Genomic DNA, 17,036 nt, shown 5'->3' on the forward strand with positions numbered 1-17,036 from the left:
ATTTTCTTTCCTTTAGATCCAGTTGGAACATCCACCCCAGCATTTTTTAAAATCAGATCTAAATCCTAAATATGTGGTTTCAGCTTTGTTATCGGCACCGATACTAACGTTAATCACAGTAATAATGAACAAAACACTTCTTGTTAGCCCAAATAAGGTGCTTTTCTCAGCCACATTAGGGTTAAAAGCTACATGGGTCGTCTTGCGGCCCCTTCCCCAATCTCCCACAACCCCTTCACCCTCAATCAGGTGGCAGAGGGCTGGGCTCTCTCAGTTTTTTTTTCCTTTTGTTTTGTTTTTGTTTTTGTTTTTTTTTTTTTGCTTGTTTGCTTGTTTGAAGTTTAAATAATAATTGATTTCTTTTTACAAAAATAAAGCTGGAAAAAATCAAATAATTACCATTGATGTGAAGCACCCGGCAAAGCCAACGCCTGATTCTGAGATTCTGGACTCAACAGAGTTATGAGTTAGGGGCGGTGGGACTAGGGGAGGAGGAGGAGCAGGGGAGGAAGGTAAATGTTTTAAAGGGGGTTATTATTGGTGTTCTGGGGAATAGGGGCCGGGCTTGGGTGGATTCTCAAACCCTTCCCCCTCCACCCCCCACGCTCCATTGCACAGAGGGGGAAATTAATTTTTTTAAGGAGTAAAAAGAAAGAAAGGTCAGGGATGGCGAGCAGAGAGGAAGCGAGGTGGCTTCTTACACACACCAGGTAAACAAAAGCCAACAAATTGTTTCAATTTCTTCCCCTGTGCATCCTCTTGCAGTTTAAAATAAAAGAGCAAAAAATATGCAAAATTAAAGATCAAAACCAACCTCCTACCACCACCACCCCACATTCACCCACGACAACGTACCCTACCCCACCCCCACCCCCGAAAAACAAAAACAAAAACCAGGAGGGAAAAAGCAGCAGCTGAAGAAAAGGCTTTCGGCTTTGGCAGCGGCACAAGGGTGTAAACTTCGAGCTGCTCCCTCCACCCGACCAGAGGAAGAGGGGGAGCTCGCAGATTCTCGGGAAGAGGACGAGTTCTGACCGGCTGCAGACCGTTGCTGGCAGACGCAGCAAAAGGGAGAGAGGGAGCCAGCGAGGGAGGGAAGGAAGAGGGGGAGGGAGAGAGCGTGGATCTCAGGAAGACGGGGATGGGATGGGGTGTGCGACGGTGCGCATGTGAGCGCGCGAGCGCGCGCGCGCGGGAGAGGGTGTGTGTGCACCAGCACCGCTAGGGTGGGGGGGTTGTGGCTTCTTTTTTCTCCCAAACTCCCCCCTCCCCGTTCATGCTCAATCCCCATCCATTTGTGTGTGCCAAGTCAGTAAAAGAGGGGGAGGGAGACAGCCAGAGGAAAGGAGAGAGAAAGAGCGAGGGAGAGAGGGAGAGGGAGGGAGGGAGGGAAAGAGAGAGAGAGAGAGTGAGAGAGAGAGAGAGAGAGAGAGCCCGAAAGAGAGTGGGGGGGGGGAATCCACCTATTTGGCAAAGAGGCATCCTCGTGCAGCCAATGGCAGAGTCCAAGGGGAGGAGGGAGCTGGGCTAGCTGAGAGGGTGGGGAGAGCCCCCCCCCCTGCAGTTGGAGACCAAAAACAATTTGCCCAATCGACAAGTTCACGTCTAATGAACAAGCAAAAGCAAAGTCCAGCAGTTATGAATTTTTCATCCCAGGCGCCCACTTGGGTCTGTTTGGCAGCAGCCACCCAGCAAACTTGGGGGGTGGGAACACTAGGATTGAGGAAGACGCGGACTTTTTTTTAAGCCAGAAAATAAATAAATAAAGGCCTGACTCCTGGCGGGCTGGCGGCTGGGCGGGAGCCCCAGAAGGCCTTGGGGAAGCAGCTGCGCCTTCTCTGTTCTGCTTTCAGTCTTTCTCTCAGGCCAGCACACTCTCTGGTTCTAGATTTTTTTTTTAGGTTTTTTTTTTTTTTAATGGAGCACAGTGGGGCGAGTGGACATTTTCTCCTCCACTTTGTGCACCAGCCTACAGAACTCTGAATAGAAGAAAGAGCTCGGAAAGTGTCCGTGCCAACAGCACAGCACAGAATGTTGGCTGGGTGTTGCCACCTCTTGGTCCCTCAGACCCTGCTGCCTGTAGGACTCAGGAGCACTCCCAAACAAGAGGACGTGGAACCCTGCACCTCCTTGCCTTCCCCTCAGCCCCCAGTAAGCTCACAGCCTCCCTCGGCCCACACCCAGCCACGCACACTCCATTAGTGGTGATGGGAGATGCCAACGCAATGCAGCTCGGCTCGTGAAGCTGCAAGTTTATTAAAATAGCCTCCTGTCACAGCGCTCCTCTGGCAAGCACCACACGCAGCTACAAACACAACAGCCAGCCCCTGGGAGAAGTGACAGAGGCAGAAAGACCGGCACTACTTCCCCTCGGCACCCCCACCTCCCACCCACCCTCTGCAATTCCTCCCTCCTCCACATCTGCCCTGGCTACTCACACCGCCGCTGGGGTAGCTTTCTTACCTGTCCCTCATATCAGACTAAAATGCAAGGTGCAAAAGCATATAAACCCGAGAAGCCAGGATAGAGAGAAGACTTGAGAAAAGATATGGCAAAACAGAAGGCAAGAGCCTTCAGGAACCAGAGGCATGAGAGGTGATGCCAAAGTCCTTTCTCCAGGTCCCCAACTAGGCACTTCCTGGGGGGGGGGGCACCTCCAGGAGGACTCTCCAGTAAGCGCTCTGGGCAGCTGTGTTAGGCCTCTGGGAAAGCAAAAGGAAGTCAGGAAATGAAAGGGAGAGCCAAGGTAGGATATCAAAAGACTGCCAGACTGCCGAGTGACCAGTGCTCAGTCCCCACAGCCACCCTCTCTGTAGGCTCAACCCTAAGTTGGCAAAGGGAAAAAGGTCACTGCTCACTCATGCCCCTTTCCTCAGCAGCTGAAACCCTGTGCTCTGTGGCCTTCTGTTCAATGGCAAAGAGGCTCCTGGAAGAACGCCTGAACTGTGCCAAAACAAAAGACCCCCCCCCACAATGGGAGGTACCATCCAGCACCTGGGACCCCAAACCCTAAATGGCCAACTCCAGCATAGTGAGTTCACAGCTGACCCGAGAGACGCAGTTAGAGAGAACAGTGCAGGAGGCAGGTGCCATCACAGACAGGCCTCTTAGGGTGGTGTTCAATAATTCACGTCCTGTGAATAACAGGCTTTGGTCCAACCAGTCAAGGATGCTAGCTTAGCGCCTAGTGACATAAGGGACCGAATGAACACTGCCTTCTCCACCTTGAGGAACCAATTTCAGTTTCTAAAGTCAAGATGAGGTCATAAACGCTGCAAGTGAGTTTGTATTTGGCGGTCCAAAGGGTGGTGGGGATGTTGCTGCTATTCTGATTATGATTTAAATATTAAAAAGAAAATGGCCAATATTGTTCCGTGGCAAATCCTGGTCTGTTCCTTTTCAGGACTACAGTGTGGTGGAACAACCCAGTTGAAAGTCTGGGTTGGGTAGCGACAGTTCCATGGCTAGTAGAAAATCCACAGATGTTAGGGACAGTGTGAGAGCCTGTCTCTGCAGAACTGAGGAAGGAAAGAGTCAAAGGTCCCTGGGTGGTGAGGAGTGACAGCACCGAGGAACGTCTGCAGGAAGCCTCAGAGACTGGCAGGACAGCAACAGGCCCTTCCTCCTGAATCTGGAAGGGAGAACAATTGTCAACTGTCTTTCTCCTAGCTGGGGGCTATAACCTTGAAGGTAAGCAGAAGGTCATTGGGCAGCGTCTCCGGCCTGCTGTGACTTTGCCAGCAGAACACGCTGGCTTCCGGTAAGCAGGCCATCCCAGTAGAAAAAATGGCTCTTTTTTCTTGTGTGTGTGTGTGTGTGTGTGTGTGTCTGTGTGCATGCCCCTAGACCCCCAAACAAAAGAGATCCTTCCCCTTTTCACTAGGAAACAATCTAGGCACCCTTTGGAAGATTACCTGTCCCTGTCCCAACTCCTTCCTTCCCGGTCCCACCCTCCGTCTGGAGGTCACACTCCTGCACCCTGATGCGCCAAACTCAAGCCAAGACTGGAAAATTATGGATGATTTAAGATGCTTCCAGGTCTGACTTCAAACAGAAATGATGGTTCAAGGGTTGGAAGAGCAAATGTGGGAACCTACAGATTGCTGGGGAAGAGAAGAAAGGAAGAAAGAAAGAAATCAACCAAAGGGAAAGGAAGCAGGAATGCTTAGAGCAACAGGGGAAGAATAGAGGGAAGGGGGAATTTGGAAAGTACTTTCTCCATTTGCAAGAGAAGTCAAGACACCAGAGATTACACTTTCAAAATCAACATGGATTTTTGGTTTTTGGAAGAGAAAATTTTAAGTTCATGAAAGAAAGGCCTCTCTTACTTTTGAGAAGATAAAACTTGGTGAAAACACAGGAGTTTCTATTGAGATGGGGCTCTGATGCCCGGCCAGCCACCACGCGGAGAGATGTGTCGCCCCCACCCCACCCCAAAGATTAAGCAGGCCACAGAAACAGAAATTCAAGCAGAGGAAAAGCAAGAGAGGCAGAGGGCAAACCCAGAGCATAGAGCTGGCTGGAAGCTGCAGGACAGTCCGAGACAAAGAGAAAGGAAAGAACGAATAAGCAAGAAAATAGAGAAGGGCTCCAAGACAAGAGGAAAAAAGAAAGAAAACTGAGAAAAATGGTGGCTTCCAGGGGTGGAAACCATGAGGCTCTCAGAGCAGTCCTGTGAGCTGAGGCCTTGTGGGTTATTTGAGGAAAATAGAGAACACACCCAGTCCTTTACTTACATGTACAATATTAAAAATCCTTCCAGGAAACAAAATAATTTCCCCAAACTGATACAGATTTTGTAGCTGGCCTTTGCCCCCCAGTAGTGAAGCTAATAAGCACAAGAGGCCTTGTTTCAAACACCCAGCCATGGGTGGGTCTCTTTACCTTTAAAAACAAAATCTTATTTGTCCCCAAACTGCTGGCTTCTGGGCCTAGAATATTCTCTTAGACCCTGGGCACCATGGCCCACACTTGTTAAGCACTCACAGTTTAAGCCCATGACTGTGCTCTAAGAAGAAAGCATCAGATATTCCAGGGTCCATTTTTCTACCGCGTATCTGCAGAGTAGGTAAGGAAAGGCGTAGGAAATTAGAAAGGCCACAAATAGAGACCCAGTGAGTTTGCCTAATTCCTGGCATTTATAATTCTGCCTGGGTCTGGGCTGAAAGGGGACAGCTTCATACATAACCACAACCACTACCACCACACACACACACACACACACACACACACACACACACACACCCCTCCCATCTTGTCAGATCTGTGCTCCTCCCTCAGAAGGCTAGGAGAGGCCGTGGGCAGACACTGTGGACCTCAGGCCGCAGCAAAGGAAGAGACCTGGCTGCTTGTCCTAGGGGTGGGTGGGGCCTCCCTCTCTGGGGGAGGCAGAAAGAGGCTCTGCTGCTCAGTGAAACTATCCAAGAGTCTGGAAACCTAGGAATGGAAACCGGAAAATGCACTTTCCGAGGAGGCTCCCGATAATTTGGACAAAGCGGGTTTTGGCTGATTTGGGCCTCCGTTCAGGAACAGCAGCCACCACCGCCGGGCTTGTGTGAAAAATCGTCCTTGGACGAGAGGATGGATTTGCCCACACCAGAGCTGGGTCTCTCCTGGGGTCTGTCTCAGAACCAGGCCACATAATACTCCTGTAAAATGCCCCTGGGCGCCCCCACGCACTGCCTTTTCTCCTCCTTGCTACAAATCGGGAGCTGTGGCCTGGGACCGGGCCAACAAGCAGCCTCGTTCCTGGCTGGAAGGCTCCCCTGCTCCAGGCACATCTCCCCTCACCCTCTTGGCACAGAACAAGCTAGGATAGGGATGGGGGTGTTAGAGGAGATGATCTATTCTCTCCAGTGCCTCTGGAGATTGTTTACTTTCATCTTGTCTTCTATGGGGAATAGGAAACAAAACCCTAGTCTTTAATTCATTATTTAGCTTGAAACTTCCGTGTCACCAAATACAAGTAAATGCTGGGAAGGCCAGAGCGCTCTCCTCCCTAGTCAATGGGCTGAGTGGGGACAAGGGCCTTTCAAAGACCAGCAGGACAGGTGAAGGCCAAAGGCTCAGGGGCCAAGGTTGTGTGGCGCCTCACCCACCTGGTTGGCTTTGAAAGTGTCACTCCACAGTGGCCCAGGGCCCAGGAAAAGGGAGGAACCACACAGACCAGCTTCACAACTTTCTCTAAAGAACAGAAAAACTGACAAAAGACGAGAGAAGGAAAAGAAGGGAGCTGCCCTAGGTAAGGTCTTTGCTTCCAGAACAAGAAAAAAGCATCTGCCGGTTTAGGGAGACCGGGGGCCAGGGCAATGCTGGAGCTGCCTATAAGTGCTGCATCAGCAGGCCCCTCCTTCAACACCCTCCCCCCCAAATTCAAGCATACAACCTGCACTCCCAGACACCCTGACCCCCAAGAGCTCACTCAGGATCCACTCCACCCCATTTTGATTTTTGCTTCTCTGAGGGGACAGGGGCGCCAGGCCTCTCTAGATCCCTGTACCCAGCCAGCCTGCACCGTGGCACCCTCGGCCCTAAGGGAGCCTCTTTCTTTAGTTGCTGCAGCAACAGGCAGAGCCCCGAGCTCTGGGGTTTTCACTGCTCAAGGGTTCTGGGAAAGCTGGGCCAACTCTGCCTGGGCAAACAGCTTACCCCCAAATGTTCAGTTTCAGACATATTCTAATCCCTCAAAATATACTGCTCCCCAATTATTTTATGGCCAGGATCACCGCCAAGAAAACCCTAGATTCCTCATTTCCCCAGTGCCTAGCCCCTGCAGAGAAAGGCTGGCACCAGGGCCTGGAGGATTTCGGACAGTGCCCACCCTCTGCCTCCCGCTCATTCCCTCCCGGGCTCCCTTTCTTTCTCACCCTCTCTCCCCCTCTGCGTCCTCCAGCTCCAACACAAACTGTTTGCACGGGAAGTCTCCCTCTATGACCCGATTCAGCACACACAAGAGAAAACTGTGGGCGACAGACCCAACGTCCTAACGAACTTGAGTTAATTAATGCTAAGGAAGAAAAGAGGCGCCCTCACTCTGTTGAATCACGGTTCACTAGTCCTTTCAGTTTGCTGTGGGTGGAGGAAAAAAAAGAGAGGCTTTTTGGTTCAAATATTTTTGGGGGGCAAAGAGAAAACAAAAACACCGCAGAAGGGCTGTGGGGGGTGGAGGGCGATGCAGTCACTACCTGCCCAAGAAGCACAGAGGCGAAAAGAGGGAGCCTGTCCTGGGCGGCTTAGGAGTCCTCCCTCCTCGCGCTTCTGGCCAGAGCTGACAGCAGAGAGAGGGAAGACAATCGGTGGCGACTATCATTGGCCTGTTCAAGCACAGTGCTCCAAAAATTATACCGTCAGACTAAAAGATGCACGCTCTTTAAAAAGTGCAAATCTAAAAATTCAATTTGAACACAGCCGTGAAGATGTTTTTACACTATAGAAAACTGAAGTATGGATGGCAAGCACACAAAAAATTTAAGTGCAGAAAAAAAAAAAGAGGTGGTAATGGAGGGGGCAGGGAGAACAGCTGCAATTTTGCTTTCCAGATGTTGACAGCAAAATGTAACTGGCAAGGAAGGTCCTACTTTCACCCTCTGGTTCTGAGAAGAAATCTTCTATACCTAAGTCTTCAGGCAGCCTGCAGGCCCTCTTCAGTATGGACCACAGACCTTGGAGTTTTGTTTGGGGGGGGTTGTTTAATTTCTTTATCAGCCCACTAATTTTTACAAGCCTTCCCACCATTCCTATCAAGAAGAACTGCATAAAGCAAGCTGGGGCACATTTTTATTTAAATTTGAATTTTAAGTGTGTAATGGGTGGCCTTTTCTTTACCTTTGGAGCCCAGAATTTCTTTCTTTTTTCTTTTTCTTTCTTTTTTTTTAAAACAAAATTTTTAGTAGAAGCCGCTGTATATAAAGAATGCTCACATTGTGAGTGCATCGCTCCTCCGCTCCTCCGTACCTTTCCACAAAGAGAACACACCCATGCAACTCCACCCAGGTTAAGAAAGAAACATTTTCAGTGTTACTGAACAGGCCTTAACATTTCAAGCTATAGAGGTTCCATAATTTAGGAATCCTTAAGAATAGTTCTGCACAAGCCAAAGGCCTCAGTGTGAACATTTGTGTGTGCACACACCTTGGAGACCAGAGACCAGTGTGTGTGCTCATGTGACCCCAGAAAGTGCGGTGAATAGAAGCCCCTCTCCTCCTCAATAACACAGGGGAGAGAGTCTTTCTCTGTGTGTCTGCCCAACACTGATCCCATCAACAGGGCATCCAACTGTGCAGCAGTTCAGCAAACTAGCAGCACATGTGGGGGGGGGCAGACAGGACCCACGGAGCCAAAAGCCAAGGGCCTCAGCGACTGGGGAGCAAGGCCCTTCCTCCGGCCCTGCCTGGAAGCAAAGGGAATGTGGCTCAGGAAGCTCCTAGGTGTGAATGAACACTCTCTAGGGCAATCGGTGCCCATGACTACCCACCGGATTCCTGCCAGGAGATGAACAGACCAGGACACAGGAGGAACAGGCCAAGGGAGAAGCAGGCAGCTGCAGGCTGACTTGGGGTTCTGAGACCAGTCTGCCCCTGAGGAAGGCTGAACTCTGCATGTCTGCCTACCCTTTCACTAGACCCAGCTGGCTCCCCCCCCCTCCACTTTCACTAGCACTAAATTTACTTTATAATTTTAAAATTAAATTTAAAAAAAACAGGAAAGAGAAAGCACTGAAGGCAAAATACCTCCCACGATATCTCTCTAAGGAGGAAAAAAAAGTTTCTGCTTATGTAAAAAGATGGATGCAAGGGAGGGTTGAAAAGTCTGAGCAGCAAATAACCAGGAAAATGGAGAAACACATTTAATTAAAGACACCTGAAGCAAATAAATAAATAATAAATAACTCGGTTGCAGCTTGCAGACACTCCGTGGGATAAGCCCCCACCATCTCTTCCTGCCCACTTCCCTCCTTCTACTCCCCAATACACCGCTGGCCCTTTACTTCTCAGTGGTCCCAGCAACTCCTGGGGGGAAGGCCTGAGGCCCAGGGCAAACCTCCACAGCCCTATTTACAACCCCACCGGGATTCCCACATCTCTCTGGGCAGTGCCAGTCCCTGAGCACTCTTCCTCTGGAACCCAGGCCTATGCCTATGTGTAGCAGCATTTGTGCTGCCTAAAGACGAGATGCCTGGTCCAGCCCAAGCAGGCAGATATCTCCCCTAGAAAGGGCACAGGACCTCCAAGGGCACAGGACTGCCGAGGCAGCTCTCCAGAACCACACTTTCCCTTTGCACGCGGGCTGGGGAAAGGAATTATATAGCTTAAATTGAAATAAGTCCTCCCCTAGGGCAATTTTTAAAAACACTTGATCCTTTCTGGGGTAACAGAGCAGGAAAAGGTGGGCAGATCTCTGAGTGTTCAAGACCAGCAGGGTCTAGACAAGTGACCTCCAGGACAGCCAGAGGGACACAGTGAGACACTGTCTCAAACAAAACAAAACAAAACCCAGCAAAATACAGTGAAGCTACTTCCCTATCCCCGGGCTGACTCTCCCTAAGCCGGCCAGAAGCTTGGGAAAGGTGCCCTCACTGGCATGGGTACCAGAGCCCTGCTCCTTTCTTCCTTTCTCTTTTAAAACCGGGCTCTACGTACTGCAAACCAGGCAGCAGGTCAGGGCCCAGGGGCAGGGGGAGAATCGTCTCTAACTCTGGGAGAACGGCCTCCCTTCCGGCAGCAAGTTTCCCACTTTCTACCAGTCAGGGGATTTTCGAATCAGTTGAGTTCCAGGGAAGGCAGTAAGGAGGGAAAGAGCGGGAATTAAAACTAACTAGGTTGGCTGGCCTAAAATCGCTCTTTCGCTCTTTAAATAAGAGGATGCTGAATGGAGAGGAGAGAGAAGACATGAGTTATTCCTCACGCTTTAATTATTCCAATGCTTTAGCATTATTTTTTTTAAACCACTACATTAGCCAATGATACAGTCTAACCCCCAACAAAGCTGGTATTTCTCTCTGATTACAGACTCGGGCCGTGGCAAACCCGGGCTCTGTCTACAGGGGCAACACAAAAATGCACTCCTAAATGAAACACAGGGCTTTTTTTTAATTATTAAAATCAAAATGGCGCCTTTTCAGTGGAGGGCACCCCCATGCTTGGGTCTACCAGGGAAATCGGCCACAGAGCACAAAGACGGAGCCTGGGGATGCTGCAGCCCCACCGTCGGAGGTCACCGCATTTTTCACGCATTTTCCTTTTCTTCTTTTCTTTCTGTTTCTACCACTCAGCCTCAGTTTCGCACACTTAAAAAAGTAGTAATAAAACTTTATATGGAAAAAATTAAGTGCGGAGGGAGGGAATCTGAACAATAATAAGACGCTAAGGCGCTAAGTGTGGCCGGGGCGTTCCAAGTGGGGTAGGAGAAGTTTGCTGCTCAGGTGGGTCGTCTTGGGGTCCACAGTCCACGGTGCAAGCCTAGGTGTTAACCACTGCCCAGGGCCACCTCCCCGCAGGGAGCAACTGGGAGCGAGTTGAGTCACATACAATTGGGGAACAAAATGAACCCACCATTAAAGCGCACTGAAGTAGTTCAGAAGGCTGCTCCAGTAGCGCCCGCCCGAGAGTTCCGCAGGCAGCTTCTCGGGACACCTGGGGGTGGCTCTGACTCTTGGGCATTAGCCTACACCAGCTCCCTTCTCCAAGAGGTTCAGCAAAATCGATACAGGTTCTTCCCCCACTTTCCCCCACTTTTCCCTCTTCCCGCCCTGACACGAAGTCTCCCGACAGAGCTGGTAGCTCTGGCTCCCTAAATTCAAGAAGTCAGCCCCAAGAGACAAAACCATGTTGCTCATGGGGACAAAATAAAAAATTAAAATTAGGGTGATTTTTGTTATTTTTTTTCTTTAAACAACACAAAACAAAGGACAAAAAAACCAGGCTGGACAAGGCAACTCGATTCCCGCAGCCTGAAAGCAAAGGAGAGGTGGAAGCGCATTTTCTGCCACTTGGTCATATTTCTTCCCCACGCTCCTTGAAGGCCAAACGCCCTCAACCTCAGCCAAGCACTGGAACAAAAATCTCTCGGGATATTTCCCCGCCAGTGCTCCCTACAAAGCGGCAGCTTCGGGAGGGTCGCCGGGCTCCTGAGGCCGCAGGGCTGTTGGACCTGACTGCCGTCCCGGCGTACGCCGGGCTTTTGAACCTCTCAGGAAAAAACACCCCAGCAGCAGGCGCCGCGCTGAGTCCAGAGCGCTTCTGCCACAACCCCGCTCTCTCTCATAGGCTGAAGGCCAGCGGAGAAACTGAGGCAAAGCAGCCCTAGACAGCACCCTGCACCCTGGAGGGGACCCTCGAGGCACCCGACGTGGGGTCGCGCGGGTAGTTCCTGAGTCAGAAGCCGGGATACGCCTGCGCACGCGGGGCTTCACGGAAGGCACGGGCTCCCTGCGCCAAACCCAGCGACTGCTTAGCGGGTAAAAACGGTCAGGTGTGGGGTGCCCGTGGTCCCTTTCACACTAGCCCCCTTCACTGCCCGCGAGACAAGGTGTCGGCAAGACCCACTCCAGTCCTCCGCGGCCACAGTGCCACAGGCGCATTGCTCTGCGGGGCCTCGACGCCCACTCCCGCCTTTTTGCCTCGGTGCGCGATGCGCGCTATGGCCCGCGCGACCCCGCCGTCCCTCTAGGCAGAACCGCCGTGCAGTTAGGACGCTGCCAGGTGCCAGGGGCGAGAGTCAGTCGGCGCTGCTCTTGCTCCTCCAGCCAGGGCCCTCGGGAGACCTCATCACCATCCCCACCCACACTTGTCCCCTGCTGAGTATTTAGCCAGGGGCGGCAGCGGGTCCGGGGGAATGCCACACGCTGCGGTGCCAAGAGAACACCCGTGGGGCTACTACGGAAGGCACCCGTGAGCGGGTGGCGGCACCTACGGGGAGCACAGAGCTGGGGCTGCGTGCAGGCACGTGATAGGGTCTAATGGCCTGGAGAGGGGACTTCAGATCACAAAGGGCAGCAGTGAGTGGGCGTCTGGGCTCTCTGGGGAGTCCTCACTGCGCTCCTTCTGAGCCAGTCCCATAGGGTCTCGGAAGTCCGGCACTCCGGGCAGGCTGGACGCACCCGAAGCACTTGAAAGCACACAGCCCCAGTGGTCACACTGGACTCTGCTGGCAGGTGGCAATTTAGCAAGGGTGGGTGTTGGGGACATTAAATGTCCTCTTTGTGAATTGAGGTAGAGAGGAGAGGGAGGAAGGAGGGAGGGAGGGAGGGGGAGAGAGAGAGAGAGAGAGAGAGAGAGAGAGAGAGAGAGAGAGAGAGAGAGAGTGCAAGAGAGCGCATGCACATCCCCCTGGTCTCCAGCACCCACTACAGGGATAGAGTTTGGGGAGGGCCCTAAGGATCCAAACTTGCAGCCCAATTCGACCTCGGCCTTTAACAACGTGGGGCATCCTCAATAGAGCCCCTCTTTAGCCTCATGTCCCTGACATGCAGAGAGAGAGAGAGAGAGAGAGAGAGAGAGAGAGAGAGAGAGAGAGAGAGAGAAGAGAAGAGAAAGATTTTGCAGGTTCGGTTCGGAGCCTAGTGGGGTGTGGAATGTCCAAGCACATAGGGAGCGGGAAGGGCGAGGGGGAGTAGTTCTTACTGAAATATATATAAAAGGTAAAATTGCAAATATCAATTCTGCACAGGCAGGAGCGCCACTGGGCAGCAGCCTTCTGAGGCAACTCACCTGTGCCCCCAGGGCGTTTAAGGGAGCGGATGTTCTTAAAGAGAGAGAGAGAGAGAGAGAGAGAGAGAGAGAGAGAGAGAGAGAGAGAGAGAGAGAGAGAGAGAGAGAGAATTAGGCCTCTCCTACAGGCTCCTTCCCCCCAACAGCCTGAATAAGGCTTTGGAACCAAGTGCCCTGGGCAGTCTGGCAGGTGTGTAGTTCACGTGAAACACACTCGTGTGCAGGCTGAGAAAATGCTGCGTGCCAGCGTGCTTGGAGCCACAAGCGTGGGCACTAGAGGATCTTGCAAACACACAGACCACCTGAGTCAGGAATCTCCGTGAACAGGCGCATTGTCGTACACGTGCTAGGATTCCCTCATCTCGGCATGCGCAGGGGAGGGACTGAGTGTCGGGGCTCTGACGCCCAACCGGGCTTCTTTAGGAGTATGTGTGCCCCCTGCAGCCTTTCTGGGGTGGTAGACCTAGACAAGTGAAGAAGATTAAGATCCTGAGGTAACTAGGGACTCTTGTGGGATCCTCACCGCTGGATCCTGTTTAGGTGTGTGCACTTCCCCCAAAGCTTTACTGAGGTATCTCAGGAGTCTACATTGCAGGCGCCCCCCCCACTACATCCTACGCCCAAGCTGCAGCCACGGCCGGCCACGTGTATCCTGGTTGCTGTTGCCACCCAGAGGAGCTGGGAGCTGGGCTCCGAGTGGGCCAAGGGGCAGGGCCCTCACCCTGCAGGCTTTGGAGGGTTGTCGTTGGAGCAGTGTTGGTTTTGGCTGAGGCAACTCCAATGGGGGAAGCCCCGAGAGCCAGCGGGGGTGGAACAAAGAAGGGGAAAGCTAAAGAAGGCGGCTAAAAGGAGGATGAAGCGCCCTGGAACGTAGAGGCCCCCTGGGGTAGAGGTGCAGATGCCTGGAGATGCTGGGGCCTGGCCTGGCACAGGGGTGAGACCTAGAAGCCACAGTGCCATTCCAGCCACGTGTACAGGGCAGGCACTGAAGCCTTGCTGCCAGACCTGAATCTACCAGCTGGAAACCCACCCCCAGGACCACAGACTGCCACCACTGCAGACCACATGGCCACGCTAGTCTTACCATTATACAGACACACATCAGACCCACAACTCGGTGCCCATGGTATACACAGTAGCCTCCGATAGCCCTACATTGCCTAATGGCTTTTTGTGTTGCTACGGTTGTCTTTCTCTGTTGGGAGGTGATTGGTTGGGTTTCCTGGTTTGGATTTTGGTTTTGACTTTTTGAAACAAGGTTCTCACTCTAAGCCAGCCTAGTCAGAAACTATGAATATCAGGCTGGCCTCAAACTTTCAGCGATCCTCCAGCCTCAGCCTCTGCCTCCTGAGTGTTGGGATTACAGGCACACATCATGCATAGAACTCCATAGGATTCCGGTGCCCACCAGAGCACCATTTGGGACCAGAGAGCATCTGGGTCAGAGGTTCACTTCAATTTGCCCCAGCTACCGACAGTTTAATGACCCTTAAGCAAGAGTCACAGGTTCTACTTCATAGCCTGGCTTTGGGACACCTGGAATTCCTAGGGAGGAGGAGTCAAGTCTGGGGGGACAGGAAAGGTGAGGTGACCTGGTTAACTGCTCCCCAGCCCCATAGGGTACCTGGCCTGTTGGCCTCTATTTTCTTTTCTATAAACAAGCTACTCATAGCTGCCCCGTATTAGGAAGGTGGCGGGTCACAGGTACCTCTGCAGGCCTGCTGGCCCTGGGAACTAACTGCTCTGGAGATGGGTCTGTAGCTGTTATTTTGATTGTGAGGAATCTATGTCTGTGACAAGCTGTGACGCTTGGTGTGATCGCATGAGGCTGGCTGTGTGACTGTGCCGCTGTGTGTGTGTGTGTGTGTGTGTGTGTGTGTGTGTGTGTGACAGGTTGTGTGTGAGACTGTGCGTGGACGACAGATTGTGCCGGTGTGCGGCAGTGCCTGTGACAGGCTGTCACCGCGCGACAGACTGCGGGTGGCGGGTGTTGCGGGCATTGCCTGTGAGTGGAGATGAGCAGTGGCTGGGGCTGGGAGACCCTACAAACCCACCTCAGTGAGGATTTATGTGACAGTAGGGGTGGTAAGCTCTCGTGGTGTGTGGGGGGTGGTATCCCACTGTACCCTCAAATCTTGTTTTTTCCATTATATTCCAGAGGGTCCATCAGTTCGCTACCCTCAGAGGAGATGGAAGATCGAGTAACAAAGCACCCCCCACTGTGTCCGCTTAAGAGTTCAGTCCTTGTTGGGATTTCGGTGACCCCCAGCCCCAAGGGAGTGACTGGAGCCCTCAATGAATAGAGGACCTGAGGCCTGTAAACATTTCTCTCTTTTTCTGACCTAGCAGAAGGCATGGAGACCTGGAGAAGAAAGAAAAGGGATTTGAGGACAGAGGACACAGATTGAGACAGGAAGGGGCAGAATAAGAAAAGCTGGGGTGCAGCTCAGTGGTGGGGCACTTGCTTGCTTGGGCCCTGGATTAAATTCTCCAGCACTGGGAAAATGGAAAGAAAGAGAAAGAACGAAAGAAAGCCGAAAGCCGGAGGGAAGGGAAGGCTAGAGGGGATCATGTCGGCAAGGTCGCCACAGGCTACTGGGGGGGGGTGCTGGAAGATATGGGTCTGCAGGTATTAGGGCCTCCAGGTAGGACCAGTACACACCATGTCACACAGTCACAATGCCAGCCACTTCCTGTAAGTGCCATTCATACAACAGGCCCCATGCTCAGAGCTGAGCTCAGGGCTCAACCCTTCAGGATAGACCAGACACCCCAAACACAGCCAAAAAGCAGCCAGGCCAAGGAATTCTAGTTACAACCTAGGAATTCTAACCAGTGTGGGATTCAGCTTCTCCCACTGGCCAGCTTCCATGTATGGGTAGGGAAACTGAGGCTGAAGAGATTTATCCAAGTATATCCAGGAACCCAAAACAAAAAACTACTCTGAGCATATGAGCTGTGTGACAGGCACTAAGGACAAAAGTCTCACCAGCTGGAAGAATTCTGGGGACATGGGCTAGGGGCTCTCTACCCTGTGTTGCATACAAGGCACACATGGTTCGGGCCTCCATCTGTGTGTGTTGCATGTTATGGCAAGCTTGTTGATGTCTATGGTGTGCATGTCCTAGGAAGGTACGTGTGTCCTGAGTGTGTCTGCTCTGAGTGTCCGTTCGGGGCCAGCCCCTGCTGCAGAGGGGGAGAGGCATGGAAGCACACCCCCCTCATCCGAAAGTGTGTCTTTGATACTTGCAGCCTCGGCAGCGAAAAACAAGTTTCCACAGGGCCGCCTTGGGCTGAGGCCAGGCCGTCCTCAAATAACATTTGAAGTTACTTAGCAAACTTTGTTTAGTGCAGAGAGACTCGGGCAGCGGGCTTGGGGGAGGGGGGCAGTAAACCGGTTCCTCCAAAGTCCCTTGTCCCTATGGGGGCACAAGTGCCCAATACCAGGCTTGGTCAGCCCCATCCCAGCTCTAGGGAACGGCAGCAGGACTCCAGTAGTGCTGGGAGAAACTTAAGGGGAAGGGTGTGGGTATCCCATCCATGAAGTCTTGCTTTTGCCTGCCCACACCTGGCATGCAGATAACGGCCACACTGCTCTCCTGGATGTCCAGAGGCCAGCACAAGGCCTAGGGGCTTTCAGAAATGAAAGAATCCCTGCTTTTGCCGAAGCCTAGCTCTGCCCACCTTGAGGCTAAATGAAGAGGCAGGTCAGCCAACTGGCTTAGAGAACATGCCCATTCCAGACATGCAGATAAGCAACCAGCAAGCCCCTGATGCCCACATGCCCACACCTCCCAAACCCCCATTTTTGGTCCCAGCCCTAGGCGTCAGAGAAGGCTGGGAGAGCCAACAATGGCAGGGTTGGAAGTGAAGTTGGCGCCTACGGGAGGGGGAGGTAGGTGATGCCAGGAATGGTGAGCCATAGCAAGCAGAGAAGGATGAAGAGAGAGAAAGAGCACTAAGGAAAGATGGAAGCCAGGCAGACATCCTCGCCAAGTTCCAGGCTGCAAAGGGGCAGCGGGCAAAGCAGCCCCAAGCCCTTCCAATGAGTAGGCATGGGGGAGAACAGGCCTCAGGCTGCACGGGACAGGCAGGGGACTGGAGATGCCCAGCATGCCCCCCCCACTGCAAACTCCGAAATGGAGACTGGCACTAGCAGCCGCTCGGCTCTGCCCAGGCACAGGGTGGGGGTGGGGCAGGCAGGGGGCCAAACCAAATGCCACCAGGCTGGGTATGGTAGCTGCCAGCCTGTAGCACTGATCCCGTCCTAGGTCCCCAGCCTAGCGCCCTTGATTCAGGAACTTTATGAATATAGGGGGTCTGGTGGCC

At 52.5% G+C, this 17,036-nt stretch overlaps 1 protein-coding gene across 6 annotated transcripts in view; it reads right to left on the reverse strand.

Moving 5' to 3' along the window:
• The window catches only part of Nfix (nuclear factor I X), a 94,451-nt gene that overhangs the window by 67,352 nt on the left and 10,063 nt on the right, over positions 1-17,036 (reverse strand). The window contains exon 1 of one of the 6 annotated variants that reach the window (XM_075976707.1): positions 400-1,150. The exons of 4 other annotated variants lie outside the window; for them this stretch is intronic. In XM_075976707.1, coding sequence (XP_075832822.1) covers positions 400-402 — 3 coding nt within the window. In that variant the 5' untranslated portion in view covers positions 403-1,150. Of the gene's footprint in view, positions 1-399; positions 1,151-17,036 lie in introns of those variants that run through there. One more of the 6 variants, XM_075976711.1, reaches the window with a different exon arrangement.

The sequence above is a fragment of the Microtus pennsylvanicus genome, chromosome 6 (assembly GCF_037038515.1).
Source record: "Microtus pennsylvanicus isolate mMicPen1 chromosome 6, mMicPen1.hap1, whole genome shotgun sequence".
NCBI lineage: Eukaryota > Metazoa > Chordata > Mammalia > Rodentia > Cricetidae > Microtus > Microtus pennsylvanicus.